This window comes from Neoarius graeffei, chromosome 18 (genome assembly GCF_027579695.1).
Source record: "Neoarius graeffei isolate fNeoGra1 chromosome 18, fNeoGra1.pri, whole genome shotgun sequence".
NCBI classification, from domain to species: domain Eukaryota; kingdom Metazoa; phylum Chordata; class Actinopteri; order Siluriformes; family Ariidae; genus Neoarius; species Neoarius graeffei.
This window is the reverse complement of record NC_083586.1, coordinates 4,494,500-4,513,114: the sequence shown is the minus strand read 5'-3', so window position 1 is coordinate 4,513,114 and position 18,615 is coordinate 4,494,500. Positions and strand designations below refer to the sequence as shown.

The following is an 18,615-nucleotide window of genomic DNA, read 5'->3' as shown; positions in this document are numbered from 1 at the left end:
GGATTTGTTTGAGCAAGTTCTTTTGGCTATGAACACTTCGACCTGCAGTTTGACAAGCTAAGTGGACTGGCTACAGACGGAGCCCCAGCCACAGTTGGTGCGCAGAAAGGATTGACTGCATTGGTTAAAAAAGAAATGAGTCATCTCAGTCTGGATCCAAATGAGTTGATTGTGTGCCACTGTATCATACACCAAGAGAGCCTGTATGCGCATTCCCTGAAGCTCAATAATGTGATGACTACTGTTGTTTTCACCATCAACTTCATTAAAATCAGAGGACTTAACAGTCTCCAGTTGAAAGAGCTACTGAGTGAGCTTGAATCAGAGTATGGAGACCTGATTTACCATTGTGAGGTGCGGTGGCTGAGTCGTGCAGATATGCTTGCACGCTTCTACAACTTGACGGTAGAAGTAAAGCAGTTCATGGAGATGAAGGGCAAACCAGTCGCTGAACTCAGTGATAGCAAGTGGCTGTGTGATTTGGCCTTCATGGTGGACATTACCAAATACCTCTCAGAACTGAATGTTAAAGCATATACGCAGAGCCATGGCCTCACTTTCATTTATAAATGCCTTGAGACCTCAAGAATGGCACAGGAATAGTTTTAAGTGTTAACAATAAATCTAATATAGTAAATTTTATGATTAAAGTGATTTATATAGGTATCGGTCTAAGTGAATGACCTTGACGTCCATAACGTCACAACAGGAAGTCTATCGGTTTCATCACCATTTCCGCTATACTGAAACACAGAGCTGACTGCAACTCCGATCATCCATTTTGAGCTAATTTATCACTATGCCACGTAGATGTGTTTTTGGCCGGTGCAGCAACATGACAGAAGGTGGATTTACGTTGCATTCATGGCCCAAGAATGTTCAAACTGCAAAGATGCGTTTTGCGAGAAGTTCACAGGCACATTGGGCGGCTACGAAGTGGTCTCTCCTCTGCTCTGCACATTTTACTGAAGACTCGTACGAGACCTCTGATCTGTTGAGGAGCGTTGGCTATAAGCCCATATTGAAAGAGGGTGCAGTCCCAACAATTACAGAAAAATACGAGGAAAGGAAAGTATTTTATTTATTTTTTTTTTTTTTGAAAGGAACGTGAGTTTAGTTGCACCAGTCCTCCTGGAGTGAGCCAAGGGTTGTTGCTAAAACCCGGGACGGAACGGGATGGGACATATCACTCGGGCAGTGACCTCCCTGCGGTTGTTGCTAAAACCGGTGACGTCCTGCTCCGTCCTGGGTTTTAGTAATTGCCTGAGCTGAGCAGTAATGGCGGAGTACTCAGTATGAAGAAAAGGGAAAGAGTGGAGCAGCCGTCTGATTTCTAAACTGGATATTGCTGCCATCTCGCTCTTACATGGAAGAAGTGAATGAACGGAGAACTGAACAAACAACTGAAAGTCAGATTGTTTCAAAAACAATCAGCCACAAGATCAGCCTTCAAGAAGCGAGAACACAGACGGGTAAGCTATGACTCATTTGGATAAAAAAAACAAAAAAAAAAAACCCATGTTGTTTACCTGCATTTAGATTAATACATGTAACTTGTATTGTGTGTTTAAGTCAGTGGTATAAAATTATTTAATTTGCTTCAGAATGTGATTGTCTCAGTTTCTCTGATTCTTTAATTGGCCTTTTACATTTTATCAGTGAAAATGCATGCATGTACATGTATGTTGCATAAGTTATAACACCTATCCTGTTTTAATAAGAGTCAACCCACAATCAAGGAAGTCAAATCAGTCTTAGTTGAGCAAGTTGGTAACGGTATTTCTTACTTTCACCATAAATTTTTATTTATATGACTTTGGTCTATAGCTGTAAAAGGCCTCGGCCTTAAAACCGGCTCCTGCTGTGATGCACTCAGGGCTGGCTGGCTCAGCGGGGCAGCTCCAATGACAACTTTGCGGTCGATTTTCACTCTCAAAAAAAAATATATATATTTTTTTATTCCCATTTATGCAGCATACAAGAGTCAAGGATGGAGATACTATCCACTCAGAAATTTATTTAAAAATAAAGGCTCTGTGTATCTCCTTTAAGCTCCAAGGTCCCAAACAGCTTTTCAGCTCATTGTTTTCAAATGTGAAATCATTTGAAGCTAAACTGAAGCTGTGGCAAGTGCAACTGGAAAGGGGAAACACTGTGCACTTTCCTACTTTGCAAGAACAAAAGCCTGCTGTGACATCTGAATATGCTGGGGAGTGTGCAAAACTACTCCAGGCCTTTGGAGAGAAGTTCCAGCTGATGAGAAGTTACAAGAAGGACCTGAACATATTTGCAACACCATTCAATGTGGAATCAGCTGATGTGCCTGACAAACTACAGGACGAAATAATTGAGCTGCAAAGCAACAATGAGCTCAAAGCTCATAAAGGTCTTTTACTGCTGCACGTGAAGAAATAGAAAGGCCATCCAGAGTTACTGTGGAATCAGAAAACTTACTTCTAGCTGCATGTGGTCTGAGTCCAAGTACTTCAGTCTTGTCAGAGTTAAGCAGAAGGAAATTAATAAGCATTGTTTATTTGCACATAAAAGAAACAAGTCATTTTGTTAAAACAGAGAAAAAAGAACATGCAGGGGAAGACCAGAAACCTCCAAGGTTTTTCAAGGGTTTTCCCCTATACTATGATTAATTACTGTATGGTCATAACAATTTCTGTGATTATAACATACATACATACATACATAAATAAATAAGATCAAACAAAAGAAAAAAGCGAATCATTATTGAAATACAAGAAAATAAGGAAAAACTAACGAACTAACTTACTTATGAGATAATACAATCAAATAACATATCAAATTAAACAGAAGTTAAAGAAAACCAAATACACAATTTAAACTAATAAGTAATAAATCATAAGTACATAGTAGAAAAAGTAAAAAAAAAAGTAAATACCAAATTTTACATATATAAGTAAACATAAAAAAAACAAGAAAAACAAACAAATCAGGTGGTGGTAGTTGGCTTGTCTATGAAGTCATTTTTTATATATTTTTTGAAAGTGGGTGGGGACAAACAATTTCTTAGGGATTGACTTAAACTGTTCCATATGGAGGGGCCTCTAAACATTATTGTGAACTCCCTTAGATTAGATTATGTCATTATTGGCCTTAAATTGTTTTGCTGTCTGGTACTATGACTATGGATATCTAAATTGAATTTGAATAAATCCTTGTAATGCTCTGGTATATAAGAACTTTTATGGATTACTTTATGAATGAAAATGGCTGTTTGAAGTTTGTTTACTGTATGTCATATACTGTCAAGACTTTCAGATCGTAAAATAGAGTCGCTGAGTTTGCTAAGAAAGAGACATTTGATGCAATTCTCACAAAGCGCTTTTGTAACTGGTACAGTGGTTTGATGGAAGTAGTATAAGTATTTGCCCAGATAATATTGCAATATGTTAAACAGGGGTATATCAAGCTGTAATACAAAGTCATAAATATTTTACGTGAAAGGCAACTTGCAACTTTTCTTATGATTCCAATATTCTTGTAAATCTGTTTGCAAATATGATCAATATGAAACTTCCATGTGAGTTTTTCATCTATTATGACTCCAAGAAAATGTGCATTAATTACCTGTTTAATGGGTTTGTCATCTATGAATATCTTAGCCATTTCTATACTGTATTTCTTATTTCTTTCTGTAAAGATTATGAAATTTGTTTTATCTATATTGATGGACAACTTATTTGCCTTGAACCAGTGATTTAGCTTGCCTAGTTCATCATTTATCATTATTATAAGTGTATCAAACTTTTTATGAGACATGAATAGATTAGTATCGTCTGCAAATAGTAATGTAAAGAGTTTGTCTGATACCAAGGCGAGGTCATTCACATAAATCAAGAACAAAAGAGGACCAAGTATGGATCCTTGAGGGACTCCACATGTTGCAGTTTTATGGGATGAGACAAAACTATTACTAAAAACATATTGCTTTCTATTGGACAGATAATCTTTTAACCATTGGAAGGCAAAACCTTTAAAACCATAGGAGTTTAGTTTATTGAGTAGTATATTGTGATCGACAGTGTCAAAAGCTTTAGATAAGTCGAGAAAAATTCTGACGGTAAATTTCTTATTTTCCAGCATCCAGTGTCTAATGTCCTTACAGCTGCCCAAAGTGATTCATGTTAGGGTTATAGCTGCGCGAAGTTATTATTTTTAGGGTTGTAGCTGTGCAAAGTGTTTATTTTTAGGGTTCTAGCTGCACAAAGTGATTATTTTTAAGGTTGTAGTTGCACAAAGTGATTATTTTTAGGGTTCTAGCTGCACAAAGGGATTATTTTTAGGGTTGTAGCTGCGCAAAGTGATTATTTTTACGGTTGTAGCTGCGCAAAGTGATTATTTTTAGGGTTGTAGTTGCGCAAAGTGATTATTTTTAGGGTTATAGCTGCGCAAAATGATTATTTTTAGGGTTCTAGCTGCGCAAAGTGATTATTTTTAGGGTTGTAGTTGCGCAAAGTGATTATTTTTAGGGTTATAGCTGCGCAAAGTGATTATTTTTACGGTTCTAGCTGCACAAAGTGATTATTTTTAGGGTTGTAGTTGCGCAAAATGATTATTTTTAGGGTTTTAGCTGCACAAAGTGATTATTTTTAGGGTTGTAGTTGCACAAAGTGATTATTTTTAGGGTTATAGCTGTGCAAAGTGATTATTTTTAGGGTTATAGCTTCACAACGTGATTCGTGTTAGGATTATAGCATCAGGAAGGAATACCACAGTTGGGTTCACATCTCTTTTGATGTCGTCCGAGTAGAGCTCCAGGAGTGTGGAATAAAATAACCAAAAGGCTGCAGCAGAGTCTCCGCCTGGCCTAGTCTTCCTGTTGGCACATCAAATTCCACCAAATCCAACACCACAACCTGGCCACATAGACACACACACACACACCTGACACACACACACCTGACACACACACCTGACACACACACACACACACACCCCTGACACCCAGGCACGCACACTCACTCCAAAGCTGTGCTTTCCACAGCACAAAAGCGGCTCCGTTTCCAAAACTGCACACTACACTCGGACAGTGGAAATCCATCAGGGTCATTGACAGGGCTCTCCTTCCTTCCACTCAGCCCAGAGCACTTACAGCGACCACGCTGTTTCTCAGCCCGTTTTTACACACGGCATCGCACAAAACGCGCAGCCCGCCGGCTCGAGCCGCACCGTGCTGTTTTATGGCCACTGCGCGACACGCTCGGTCTGTACCTGGGCCTGCTGGAGCTCGGGAGGAATGAGAAAGCCCGTTCTCGCTAAACGTGTGCTCGATCACTTTGGATCTTGTCTTCCGAGTCTTATTTTCGCCAAGAAACGCCGTGAGAAAACACAAGTGCGAGTGTGTGACGGAAGCACGCTCACTCAGCGGCAGCGCAGTTGAGTCTCAAACATTCTCATGAGCGCTTTTAAGCCCCGCCCCCAGCCTCCATTTCCCACACAGTGTTTCACTCGCTTCCGCTACTGAGCTCTGAGACAGATGGCAGAAGTCGCTCCCGCCGCCGTGCCGGCCAAAGCGCCCAAGAAGAAAGCAGCTTCAAAGAGCAAGAAATCAGGCCCGAGCGTCGGTGAGTTCATCATCAAAGCGGTTTCTGCGTCGCAGGAGAGGAGCGGCGTGTCCCTCTCCTCCTTGAAGAAAGCTTTACAGGCCGCCTGATACGATGTGGAGAAGAACAACTCCCGCGTCAAAATCGCCATCAGGAACCTTGTGAGGAAAAGCGTCCTGGTGCAGACCAAAGGGACCGGTGCATCTGGCTCTTTCAAGCTGAACAAGACGCAGACCGAAGGCAAGAAGCCCTCCAAGAAAGCCGCGCCCAAAGCCAGAAAGGCGGCCGCCAAAAAGCCAACCGCCGCTAAGAAGGTAGCGGCCAAGAAACCTGCTGCCAAGAAGTCTCCTAAGAAGGCCGCTGCCAAGAAAGGTACCAAGAGCCCGAAGAAGGCGAAAAACCGTCAACCCCCCAAAAGGCTGCCAAGAGCACGAAGAAGACAAAAACTGCGAAGCCCAAAGCCGTAAAGCCCAAAACGGACAGGGCGAAAAAGGCGGCCCCCAAAAAGAAGTGGACATGATTGTTTGACTACTGTTTAATTTCCCTAAATGGCTCTTTTAAGAGCCACCCATGTTCTCGTTCAAAGAGCAGTATTTCATATTCACTCATGATATCAGATGCTGCTGATTGTTGTGGTGGAGTTAATTCCTGCTTTACAAAACGGTGACAGGAGGGCGCTGGGAGAACATGAACTGAGTCAGGGCTGATGGAACTAATAACCAGAGCCGGCCCGTGGCATAGGCAATATAGGCAAATGCTAAGGGTGCTGCGTCCATCCAGGGGCGCAGAAACGGGGGGAGAAAAATTATGACTTCCACTATTCTGAAATAGTACATATTTTAGTACAATGTTTTATTTCACTTTTATGTGCAATTAATTTTATTTGATTCATTATTTAAGGACAGTGTTTTATTTTCCTATATTTAAACACAGTGTTACTGTTCAAAGTACTGTGTGTAATGTTACAGTGGCCAACAATATTAAATATACTTGTTAAATAAAATCTCCGCCTTGTTTTTAATGAATAATTAGGCCTACTAAGCTACTGTATTTTAATGGTCATTAAGGTGGTACTTGGAGAGCCAAATATTTTCTGAGGTGGTACTTGGTGAAAAAAGTTTGAGAACCACTGGTATAACACTAATAATAACAGTAGTGTGCTGGCGATAAAGGAAGGCTGATGGGTGAAAATAGATTATGACGGCGCTGTCCGTGCGGCGATTGAACCTACAAAACGCGCTAAGCTGCGCTGTTGGCTCTGCGGAGCTGCGCGAGCGGCAATAAATTAGGGGCGGGTGTGGCTGTTTCAAACTGTGTCGGCGGGAAAAGACGGTCCAATAGCGAATAGGTGACGCAGCGCGTTCTCTCCAATGACAGGCGACCGCGTTCAAGACGCCCAATGAGCGCAGGGCGCTGTTAGAGTTGAAAAAGCCAGCGTCCGCCGGTGCCGTTTATTCTGTTTCTCATCTGTGAAGTGCAGAGCTCACCGCCATGGCAAGAACCAAGCAGACGGCCCGTAAATCCACTGGTGGCAAGGCGCCCAGGAAGCAGCTCGCCACGAAGGCTGCCCGCAAGAGCGCCCCCGCTACCGGCGGCGTGAAGAAGCCTCACCGTTACAGGCCCGGCACCGTGGCTCTGAGGGAGATCCGCCGTTATCAGAAATCTACTGAGCTGCTCATCCGTAAGCTGCCCTTCCAGCGCCTGGTAAGAGAAATCGCTCAGGACTTTAAGACCGATTTGCGCTTCCAGAGCTCGGCTGTCATGGCGTTGCAGGAGGCGAGCGAGGCATACTTGGTCGGCCTGTTCGAGGACACTAACCTGTGTGCCATCCACGCCAAGAGAGTGACCATCATGCCCAAGGACATTCAGCTGGCACGCCGTATTCGCGGAGAGCGCGCTTAAACGCGGACTCCGTCTAACGCACACAAAGGCTCTTTTAAGAGCCACCTCACTGTCTCACAGAAACGAGCCCGTCTCCATCCCCTGCACGGAACACCGTTCTGTTTGAGCTCACGGTTCGAGTGGAGTCGGAGCAGTGAAACAGAACAGCTGTTAGGACACTGGCCAGAGTTCTAGAACTCCTCGCGGTTTGACTGACAGGTTTTTGTCCCCGTCCTTTTAAATATTGTCTGAGCACCGCTTCAGTAATCAGAAGAGAGAAGCAGAAAGTTTTCTCCGCTGCTTGGAAATGAGCAAAGGTAATGCTGTATTTAATAATTGGTCTATATGTATCAAGGACAAAACCTTGTGCGTATTTCAATACATTTACCACTTCACACACGTTTTGTGCTTTTAACAAGGTATATTGTCACAAGGCAGACTTCCATTTATCCGCAGATACAAATAAAACATTTAAAATAACTCAGTCAAGCGACTCAATAGAAGTCATTGCGCAGCACCCATATAATTTTTACTCGGTTATTTTCGCTTTGTAAGTAAAATAGCTTCTTTACTTACTCATTGATATAGCAACTTTTCTCGATGTATCTTCCGTAAATAAGTATTCATTCAACTCTGTATTTAGTGTAAGACAAAGGAACAACACAGACAAACACGAGTTTACTCTTCTATGAGTAAGTGGGTGGCTCTTAAAAGAGCCGTTGTGTTGGTGCGGTTCAGTGTCGGAGCGTTTAACCGCCGAAGCCGTACAGAGTGCGTCCCTGGCGTTTCAGGGCGTACACCACATCCATAGCGGTGACGGTCTTTCTCTTGGCATGCTCCGTGTAAGTGACGGCGTCGCGGATCACGTTCTCCAAGAACACTTTCAGCACACCGCGGGTCTCTTCGTAGATCAGGCCGGAAATGCGCTTCACACCGCCACGGCGAGCCAGACGGCGAATAGCCGGCTTGGTGATTCCCTGGATGTTGTCGCGAAGAACTTTCCGGTGCCGCTTAGCGCCTCCTTTCCCGAGCCCCTTGCCGCCCTTTCCTCTGCCAGACATCGCGCTGCTCTCTCCAAGTCAAGCCGCTCAGTTCATGCCACTGCGCAGCGCCCACAGCCTTTATATACTCTCTACAGGACCGAGTTGAGACCCGGAGTGGGCGGGCCTCAGGCCTAAGAACAACGGTCCCGCAGTAAAACACATTCAAAAAGAAACAGAACGCCACAGCTTTTCACTGGCGAGCGCATTCTTCATCCTTTCTGTGCACAGAAACATTATCATTCACATTATTTTTTACGCCGTTTTGATCGGCTGAGCGAACTGCAAACAACTGCCGACAGTTCATGCTCTGCTCATGCGCAGTTACTCCGTCAGTGGTGCTTGAAAGTTTGTGAACCCTTTAGAATTTTCTATATTTCTGCATAAAGATGACCTAAAACATCATCAGATTTTCACATAAGTCCTAAAAGTAGATAAAGAGAACCCAGTTAAACAAATGAGACAAAAATATTATACTTGGTCATTTATTTATTGAGGAAAATGATCCAATATTACAAGTGGCAAAAGTATGTGAACCTTTGCTTTCAGTATCTGGTGTGACCCCCTTGTGCAGCAATAACTGCAAATAAATGTCTCCGGTAACTGCTGATCAGTCCTGCACACCGGCTTGGAGGAATTTTAGCCTGTTCCTCCGTACAGAACAGCTTCAATTCTGGGATGTTGGTGGGTTTCCTCACATGAACTGCTCACTTCAGGTCACTTCCACAACATTTCAATGGGATTGAGGTTAGAACTTTGACTTGGCCATTTCAAAACATTAACTTTATTCTTTTTTTTAACGATTCTTCGGTAGAACAACTTGTGTGTTTAGGGTCATTGTCTTGTTGCATGACCCACCTTCTCTTGAGATTCAGTTCATGGACAGATGTCCTAACATTTTCCTTTAGAATTCGCTGGTATAATTCAGAATTCATTGTTCCATCAATGATGGCAAGCCGTCCTGGCCCAGATGCAGCAAAACAGGCCCAAACCATGATATTACCACCACCATGTTTCACAGATGGGATAAGGTTCTTATTCTGGAATGCAGTGTTTTCCTTTCTCTAAACATAACGCTTCTCATTTAAACCAAATAGTTTTATATTGGTCTCATCTGTCCACAAAACATTTTTCCAATTGAGGTATTTCACTCACGTGACCAAGTCATGTGATGCTGCCATTTTGGACGGCACGGCTCGAATCAGTTTGAATGTGAGGAAGGCGACAAACGAAAAACATAAAAGAAAAAGGAGCGAGATGCAGAAAACACCTTCACTATCCAGCGACGTAGGGCATTTACAGGGCGAGCAGAGGGAGAGGCATTTGCAAAAATTGAGGTTAGCAGGCTTAGAGAACGACGTTTACCTGCTTCCACCAGGATTGTTCACTGACAGCTAAGGTTTGTTCACATTTTCATTTACTTTCGGTCCTCAGGATAAACAAAATGTTATTAAATGTCATTGAAATAACTTCTTAGTCTGTTGAGACATGGCCCGTTATAAGTTTTTCCTTTACTGTATTTACTAGTTTACTGAGCGCGCTCCGGGGCTGGCTGGCGCTAGCTAGCTAGCGCTCTGGGGCTGGCTGGCCGGCTAGCTAGCGCTCCGGGGCTGGCTGGCCGGCTAGCTAGCGCTCCGGGGCTGGCTGGCCGGCTAGCTAGCGCTCCGGGGCTGGCTGGCCGGCTAGCTAGCGCTCCGGGGCTGGCTGGCCGGCTAGCTAGTGCTCCGGGGCTGGCTGGCCGGCTAGCTAGCGCTCCGGGGCTGGCTGGCCGGCTAGCTAGCGCTCCGGGGCTGGCTGGCTCAGTAAACTAGTAAATCCAGTAAAGGAAAAACTTGAGACTGAAAGGTTTTAACAGTCATCCAAATGACTGAACGTAAACATTGCTACAGTAACATACTAGCTACTGTTGTTGACATTAGCTAGCTTGCCGTCCAAAATGGCGGACACCGGGGCGTCACGTGACCCTGTGACGTCAGGTGAAATACCTCAATTGCCTTCTGGCTTGTCCACATAATTTTTAGCAAACTGCAGAAGAGCAGCAATGTTCTTTTTGGAGATCAGTGGCTTTCTCCTTGCAACCCTGCCATGCACACCATTGTTGTTCAGTATTCTCCTAATGGTGGACTCATGAACATTAACATTAGCCAATATGAGAGAGGCCTTCAGTTGCTTAGAAGTTACCCTGGGGTCCTTTGTGACCTCACTGACTACATTTACATGCACATCCAAATCGAACTGCTGTCGATAATCGAGCTGAAGGTCCCAGCAGGGTGCCAGAGAAATCCAATCCTACATGCACACAATGAAATCGGGCTATTGTGTGAGGTGCATTGTGCACCCAAGCCACAGGTGGCGCAACATGTCCCATCGTGTTGGTACACTTCCGGTTGTCGTCATGAAGAAGAGCTATTCAAGAGTGTAAACAAAGTTATCAGTTCCATGTTCTCCATTGCGCGTTTTTCTCCCGTCCATGAATTTTAATATATTCAACTCCTTAAGCACGTTTCTGCTTGCCTGTGGCAGTGGGGGCGTGGTCAAGCGCTGGTCTGTGACAGGAGGGCAGAGCCAGGGAAGGTGAGTGGCAGAATCACTTCACCTGACGGTAATTAACGTGTTTGTGTGTCTTCCCAGTAACTGCGCCCTATTTAAGGAGGCAGAGGGAGAGCAGAGGGGACAGCTCATCCCGGGACTAGAACACAGCGCGTGTGTGTGTGTGTGTGTGGTTTTTTTTTCTCTCAAGAATAAAAGTAGGCTGTTAAACTGAAAAGTCTGACAATAAAAAGCCTATTAGTACCAGAAGCTTTGTCCTGCCGTCCTCTGTGCTCCACCCACACTTCAGAGAGCTCTACATCGCCATTTTCTCTTCTTCGTTTGTTCCTCCTGACCTCTTCTGCTGCTCGCTACTATTGTTGTCATGCCGACCGAGGCTGTTGTGTTTCCCGCTTGTGGTCTCGTCACTCGTCACTTCCGGAAGTAGCTCGACAACTAGCTCGATAGGGTACACATGCACAAAGTAGCTCAGCAGAAATCGCATAAACTAGGTTGTGTAGCTCGATTCCGAGAAATCAAGTTCGGTTCAATTTCAGCCAAATTAAGGTGTATACATGGCATTTTGAACTTCGATTTCAGTCGAGCAACGGCAGAAATTCGATTCTCTCTATGTGCATGTAAACGTAGTGACTGACTATTACACCTTGCTCTTGGAGTGATCTTAGCTGGTCAACCACTCCTGGGGAGGGTAACAATGGTCTTGAACTTCCTCCATTTGTACACCATCTGTCTGACTGTGGATTGGTGGAGTCCAAACTCTTTAGAGATAGTTTTGCAAACTTTTCCAGCCTGATGAGCATCAACAATGCTTTTTCTGAGGTCCTCAGAATTCTCTTCTGTTTGTGCCATGATGCACTTCAACAAACGTGTTTTGAAGATCAGACTTTGATAGATCCCTGTTCTTTAAATAAAACAGGGTGCCCACCCACACCTGATTGTCATCTCACTGATTGAAAACACCTAACTCTAATTTCACCTTCAAATGAACTGCTAATCCTAGAGGTTCACATACTTTTGCCACTCACAGATATGTAATATTGGATCATTTTCCTCAATAAATAAATGACCAAGTATAATATTTTTGTCTCATTTGTTTAACTGGGTTCTCTTTATCTACTTTTAGGACTTGTGTGAAAATCTGATGATGTTTTAGGTCATCTTTATGCAGAAATATAGAAAATTCTAAAGGGTTCACAAACTTTCAAGCACCACTGTACAGGTCACAGAACGCAGAACATCACCTTATTACTTGGCCCGCCACTCAGCTCTGATCCACACCGATGTCTGTGTACACTGTTAACAGAGCCTACGCTTCACTGTTTTGATCGGCTGAGCGAACTGCAAACAACTGCCAACAGATCAGTGTCTGCTCATGCGCAGTTACTCCCTGTCAACAAACAAACAAACAGCCATCACTGTAATGAGGTTAGTAAAAGCACTCTGTGTTTGTGCAACATTGGCGTTCCCTTTTGAGCCCGTCTGTGGCTTCAAGGCCCGGATTCTAAACTCCTCGGTCCACTACAGCTACAGGTCGCAGAATGCAGAACATCACCTTATTACTCGGCCCGGCACTCAGCTCTGATCCACACCGATGTCTGTGTACACCACTGGTGCCATGGTGGCGGCCCGCGGGCCGGATCCGGCCCGAATGAACATCTAATCCGGCCCCCTTGCTGATGGCCCTCTAATCGTTCGGCCGGCAGAGAGCCATCAATGTCTGCCGCACCCCATCGAACAATTATTACAGAACAATTACCTGTCTTTCACTGCCGATCACATTGACGTCAGAGGCGGAGATTTGCCTGATGGCCCTGCCATTTGCATCGGTCCAATTCACGCCACAGACTGTTTAAATTTTAAATTATATTGCCACTGTCAATTTTATCAGAGCGAGAGGGCTCAACCACCGGCAATTCGATGCATTTTTATCTGAAAATGACATCCACCAGGGCCTTCCCTATCACACCGATGTGCATTGGTTGAGCCGAGGCGCAGTGCTCAAACGGTTCTACAAATTGCGCAAAGAGATAGCAGAGTTCATGCAGGCTAAAGGGAAGCCTGTGGAGGAATTGGACGACACCGAATGGACCGGGGACCTTGCCTTTTTAGTGGACATTACCGAACACCTGAACTTATTGAATGTTAATATGCAAGGTCGCAACAAACTCGTTACCGAGTATTACGACGGTGTCCGTGCGTTTCAACGTAAACTTGCGTTATGGAAGGCACAGCTCTGTCAGCGCAATGCAGCCCACTTCCCCTGTTTGAAATCTCTGTCTGTCAGTCATCAGAGCATGGACAAGTATGCAAACTTGCTTTCCGGTCTCATGCACGAGTTTGCCAATTGATTCACGGTTTTCACTGAACTGGAAAAGGACTTTGCGTTTTTTGGCTCTCCATTCACCACGGATGCTTCCGAGGTCCCCGAGGCGATGCAAATGGAACTGATAGACTTGCAATGCTGCACGCGGTTGAAGGACATGTACAAATCTGTTGGTATTGAATCATTCTACCAATCGTTGCCACCTGAGTACCCGACTATCACTGCATTTGCAGGTAAAATACTCTGTATGTTTGGGACAACATATTTATGTGAGCAGGCATTTTCAGTTATGAATATTAATAAATCGAAAATGCTCAATCATATGACACATGGACATCTCAATGATGTCATGAAAATAGCCACGGCCCAGAGCCTGTCCCCCAATGTGGACAAGCTGGTGAAAAATAAAAGGCTTCTGGCTTCGACATGTAAAATGTAGCTGGCTTGTCTGCCCATGTAACATAGTGCTGTGAAGTAATGATTGGGAGGGTATGTTTGTGGGAGTGGGAGTTTGTGGGAGTTGTTTAAGTTAATGTACCATCTGTTATTTATGTCTTTTTATTATTAAGTTCTAGTGAATATTTAGTCACTTGGCCTGTTGGTGGAGTACTTCACCTTGGCACATCTTTTGACTTCTTTAGGGCTACTTAGGGCCATCTTTTTTAATTGGCCTAATTAGGCCTGTGTATTGACATGGTTTTATGTGCAAGTTGTCAATAAATCTGATCAAAGTAATTTACAGTTTAGTTGTGTTTTTATGTGTCCTTGTCCATTTTGTTGTTTTTTTATTATTTAAAAAAACAAACATTTATAAAATTTATATTCATAAATGATATCAAATAGTATGTCTATTTGTTTAGTGTTTGGTCTTGTCACGCCGGTAATGCGGCCCCCTGAGGTCCCACTTGAAAACAATCTGGCCCCCTGACCAATTTCACCCTGGCACCCCTGGTGTACACTGTTAACAGAGCCGACGCTTCACCACACAAGTGCTCTCGAAAAAATGCTGCCTTGTTTTTCTTCCTCCCCCAACCTAAATGCTGGGTCGAGGCTGTGGGGTCATATTCTTGGGTCATTTTAACTCATTCTGAGTTGCTTTCTATAACCCAGCTGCTGGCTTAGTGGTTGAGGACAGTCAGATATGATGCAATCTACCCAGCAGCTGGGTCCATTTAAATCAGTCATTATAGTATTTGCGCTACATTACCATTAAAAAAAAATCTATTCTTCCAGCTGTCCTGTCCAGTAGCTTTCAAAATGCACTGGAAAAGGGCTGATTTTGGAGGGCAATAAACAAAGTGGTTTCAGCGGATCAGCAGAGTGGCGATCCACAGGCAGAAGGGAACCGACAGGGAAGGGAATGGACAGTCAATGGGACAAGGAGCCACAAGCCATAACCAGCTGTTTCTAAGCTCCTTCCCCTGCTGATTTTCAGCGATGATTGTGGATGATCTGATTAATTAACGTAAACAAATGATGCTTTGTTTGTGACGACCATGTTGTGTAGTTTTGTGTAGTTTTAACAGCTAGGCATTGTCCAGTGTGCTCAGGCATGGTCACTTCTAATCTTGCGCAGCTGTTGGGCTGCTGTTGAGTTGAAACATCCCAGCCGCTGGGTCATACTACATTTAAAAGCACTGTTTTTTCCCCAATGAACAATCTTTGTGCCCGGGAAGATGATGACTGGCAAGGGGACAGCTTAAAGCTACACAGATTAAGGGTTGTAATATTATGATGTGCTTATACAAACTCTCCCTGCTGTAAAGGCAGCAAAATTACATGGAAAAATGTATTCACAGTTAGCCAGTTTGCATGGTGATACAGGTGGTGAATGTCAATCCTTATTCGTATTGACACATATATCATCAAATGTTAGGACATGTTGCTGCTACTTTTTCTTTATTGAGACAGACATGTTGATTTTGTTTCTGACAGATGTGTGTTTTTCCTGCAGCCTTTGTATGCATATAAACGGACAGCTGTGTCAAAAACAAACTTGCAAAATAGCAGCTTCACGAGGGTCTGTGTATGTTTTGGTCATTGGATTTTCCCTTTAGGAATGGGTATTAAAAAACAAAAAACGACTGGTTTATTTGATTTTCGTTTTGAAACACAAAAACAAAAATTGAATTACACTGCATTTTTCTTTTATTTTCATGTTTTATTTCATATTACAAAAATAAATTCACTAGTCAACAGGAACGAAAAAATGGACCAAAAATAACCATTTTTTAATATTATCGCACCGGAAGCTGCCATTTAGGCTAAAGCGCGAATGAGAAAAATGTCTCTGGAGCCATACTCAGAAATGATTTTAGACATGGCAAAACAAGGCCTGTCATCTTCCGAAATCTCTGCGCGCATTTCAGAGGTAAACGGGGGCGGGAGAGGATTTTCAGCTAGAAATGTGAGAAGATTCTGTGCTGAAAACGGCATAAACTTGATGGGATTGCCCGAGGAACATCTGGAGTTGGAGGTGGCAAAAGCCATTACCGAGGTAAGAAAACTGACCTTTTCTTCTTTGATATGTGTGTGCGTGTGCAAAGAAGCAAGTTTATTTCACATTTATCACAATAGGCTAATAGAGTAAACAGATTCCTTAAAACACTTGCAAATTCCATTACACAATCACTCCACCCCCATGCTTACTCCCAATAACTAAAACATATCAGCATGATTTTGGAATGTTAAAATTGTGTTTGTTATTTTCTAGACGGGACCAACATTTGGCAGAAGGATGATGAAGGGATACCTCGCCATGAAAGGGGTACATGCTGCAGAGACACGAATAGGATCAGTGCTCAGAACTATGCACCAACCTTACAATGAAGCAAGACGCCAGGTAGGCTATACTATAAATGTCAAATTCAAGATGATTCAGATAGCGGCGTGTAACTTGACTTATCTGCTACCTCATAACCATCACAATGACAAACACATGCATTTGCTTTCAACGAAGCTGTTGAGAAATCAATTCATGGATTAGCGGATTATTATAGGCTAGCCTATGCTACGTGGTGTTATGATGTGCATATGTAAACAGAGTGGTTGGTGTAAACAAGGATCAGTGGTTAAGGGCACATCTCTGGCGGTAGTACAATAACAAATGCTTTACTTTGAAAATAGAAACAGGTTGTGCTGTCTTCTGTTAGTGTAGCATTTAGAATGTATTATTTTCCTAGTAGCCTACTTCTGATGAAGAGCGCCAGTCACCCACCCACATCCAGAGCCGTATACGGCTCTGCCCACATCAGGGTGCTACTGCCACCTATTGGTGTCGAAAAGTAGCAGTACTACACTAAGCCACATACAAGCATCCCAACAACAGCAATAAGGCAATCTAAGGGATGGGCCAAAAGAAAGTAATTAGATTCAATTATGGGAATAATATTGTAGGCTACTCCTGAAGTGTCAAAGGTGCCATATTATCAGCCCATTAAAGGTAGGCCTTTGTTGTTGAGGAGGATAGCGTTGTAGCCTACGTTGTGTTTTGTGGAATTGTCAAATTATTTTTGTGTCTTCTTTTAGGGTGCCCGCAACCTCAACCCCATACCATACCAGGCAGACTACATGGGACAGAGGGTTCATCTGGACCAGAATGAAAAGTTAGTGATGTTTGGGGTCACACATGTTGTAGCCATTGATGGCTTCAGCAAAAACGTTGTTGGTCATTCCACAATGCCCATAAAAAACAACCTTGCCATCTATGAAGATGTTTTCAGGTAACAGCCTGTAATTTGTGGACATTTAAACAGTAGTCTGTCATTTATGCAAGACAGCGGATGCTGGCCAATGTATTAATATGGTATCAAAATTGTGATATGCACTATGTGAATTTGGACATCCTACTTGAAAGGAAAGGCTGCATAGTCCCATGACAGACTCTTATACTGTCATTGAAATAGTATCTTACATACGCAAGTGTGACAAAATGCTGACAGCTTAACAGTTACTTTATAACTGAATCATTAAATTTTACAGGGAATATCTGATTTGGAATGGTTAAATTTGAAAAGCTTTGCTCAAATTAAAACCCAGTTTTTCATCCAATAGGCCTGCAGTACTTGCCAATGGGATGTGGGACCAGGTGCGCCTCGATCATGGAAAGGAATTTTATTTGACACTCTTCATTCAGGAGCTGCTGTCATCTCATCGCTATAATCAGGAGACAAGACCTTACATACAAACTCCATCCACAAGGGTATAGTTCAGTAGTTTCTATGGTGGCTTCACTAACACACACCATCTATGCCTGTTGGAGCTATTTATTTATTAATATTTAGTGTTGTTTAGTATTTAGATACTATAGTTTGTTTCAGCAGCATGCTGTCTTCTTTTTTCAGAATTGCTATTCTTTCCAACTTTTTTGATAAGCAGAACACTTTTTTCTAGCAAATCTGCAGATTTGGTGGAGTTACTGGGAATTCTGCAAAATGGACTGTAAAATACATTCTTTCATTTGACCATTGGAATAAATTAATAACACGTTTTTGCCTCACATTCAGAATCACATAGTTGAACGAATCTGGCCGGAGATCAATAATCGTGTCAACTACCCCCTGAAGACAGCCCTTCTACAGTTGGTGGACCAGGAAGTACTAGACATGGATGACAGCCTTGTCCGATACTGTGTGTCCTGCCTGACTGGTCAGCTGTGCCAGATTGGTCTTACAAGAGTGGTAGAGTCTTGGAATGCTCATCGAATTCCAGGTGAAATAATCAGTATTGCAAATATTAAAATAATTACAACAGACACACATCAGTCTCAAGGTCAACAGTATGTTCTTTATTTTACAGGTAAAGGTATACCAAACGACTTGGCTCGCAGTGGGTGTCCCAAAAAAATCCCACAGGAGCTGTTGCCTCACTCAGTTGAAGCAGCAGAACTCTACAGACAACAGCTGGGATCCTCACTGACACCACAATCTACCTTTGGAGTAGATCCATTTTTAACAGAACAAGAAAAAGTACTGGCTGAGAGTCAGTTTGCAGACAAATATCCTGACATTTCTGAACTGCTCTCTAGAGCAGTCAACAATGATTTCGCACCATACAAAGAGGCACTTCTCTTTCTTATAGCCACAACTCGGCGCAATGTGTAAACATACAATTTGTTGTTAAAACTTGAAGAATGTAAATGAGTAGAACTTGTGGCAGTGGGCATTTGAACAATTTTTCATCATTAAAAAAAAAGCAAAACTCAATTACCTGCCTGTTTTTGAGTAAATAAATGAATATTATTCCT

General features: G+C 43.1%; 4 protein-coding genes and 1 pseudogene across 4 annotated transcripts in view; 4 read left to right on the top strand and 1 right to left on the bottom strand.

Moving 5' to 3' along the window:
• Positions 1 to 18,615, top strand: part of LOC132865856 (zinc finger protein 850-like) — a 1,522,149-nt gene that overhangs the window by 305,900 nt on the left and 1,197,634 nt on the right. The gene's annotated exons all lie outside the window — the stretch shown is intronic.
• Positions 5,510 to 6,096, top strand: LOC132866544 (histone H1-like; annotated as a pseudogene).
• Positions 6,730 to 7,630, top strand: LOC132865889 (histone H3). Its single transcript, XM_060898400.1, has one exon. The coding sequence runs from the start codon at positions 7,068 to 7,070 to the stop codon at positions 7,476 to 7,478; it is 411 nt and encodes a 136-aa protein (XP_060754383.1). The 5' UTR covers positions 6,730 to 7,067; the 3' UTR covers positions 7,479 to 7,630.
• On the bottom strand, positions 8,103 to 8,537 carry LOC132865917 (histone H4). Its single transcript, XM_060898423.1, has one exon. It carries the CDS (start codon positions 8,516 to 8,518, stop codon positions 8,207 to 8,209), a length of 312 nt encoding a protein of 103 aa, XP_060754406.1. The 5' UTR covers positions 8,519 to 8,537; the 3' UTR covers positions 8,103 to 8,206.
• Positions 15,655 to 18,472, top strand: LOC132866543 (uncharacterized). Its single transcript, XM_060899374.1, has 6 exons — positions 15,655 to 15,867; positions 16,084 to 16,212; positions 16,899 to 17,092; positions 17,424 to 17,571; positions 17,876 to 18,080; positions 18,168 to 18,472. Exons 1-6 carry the CDS (start codon positions 15,655 to 15,657, stop codon positions 18,470 to 18,472), a joined length of 1,194 nt encoding a protein of 397 aa, XP_060755357.1.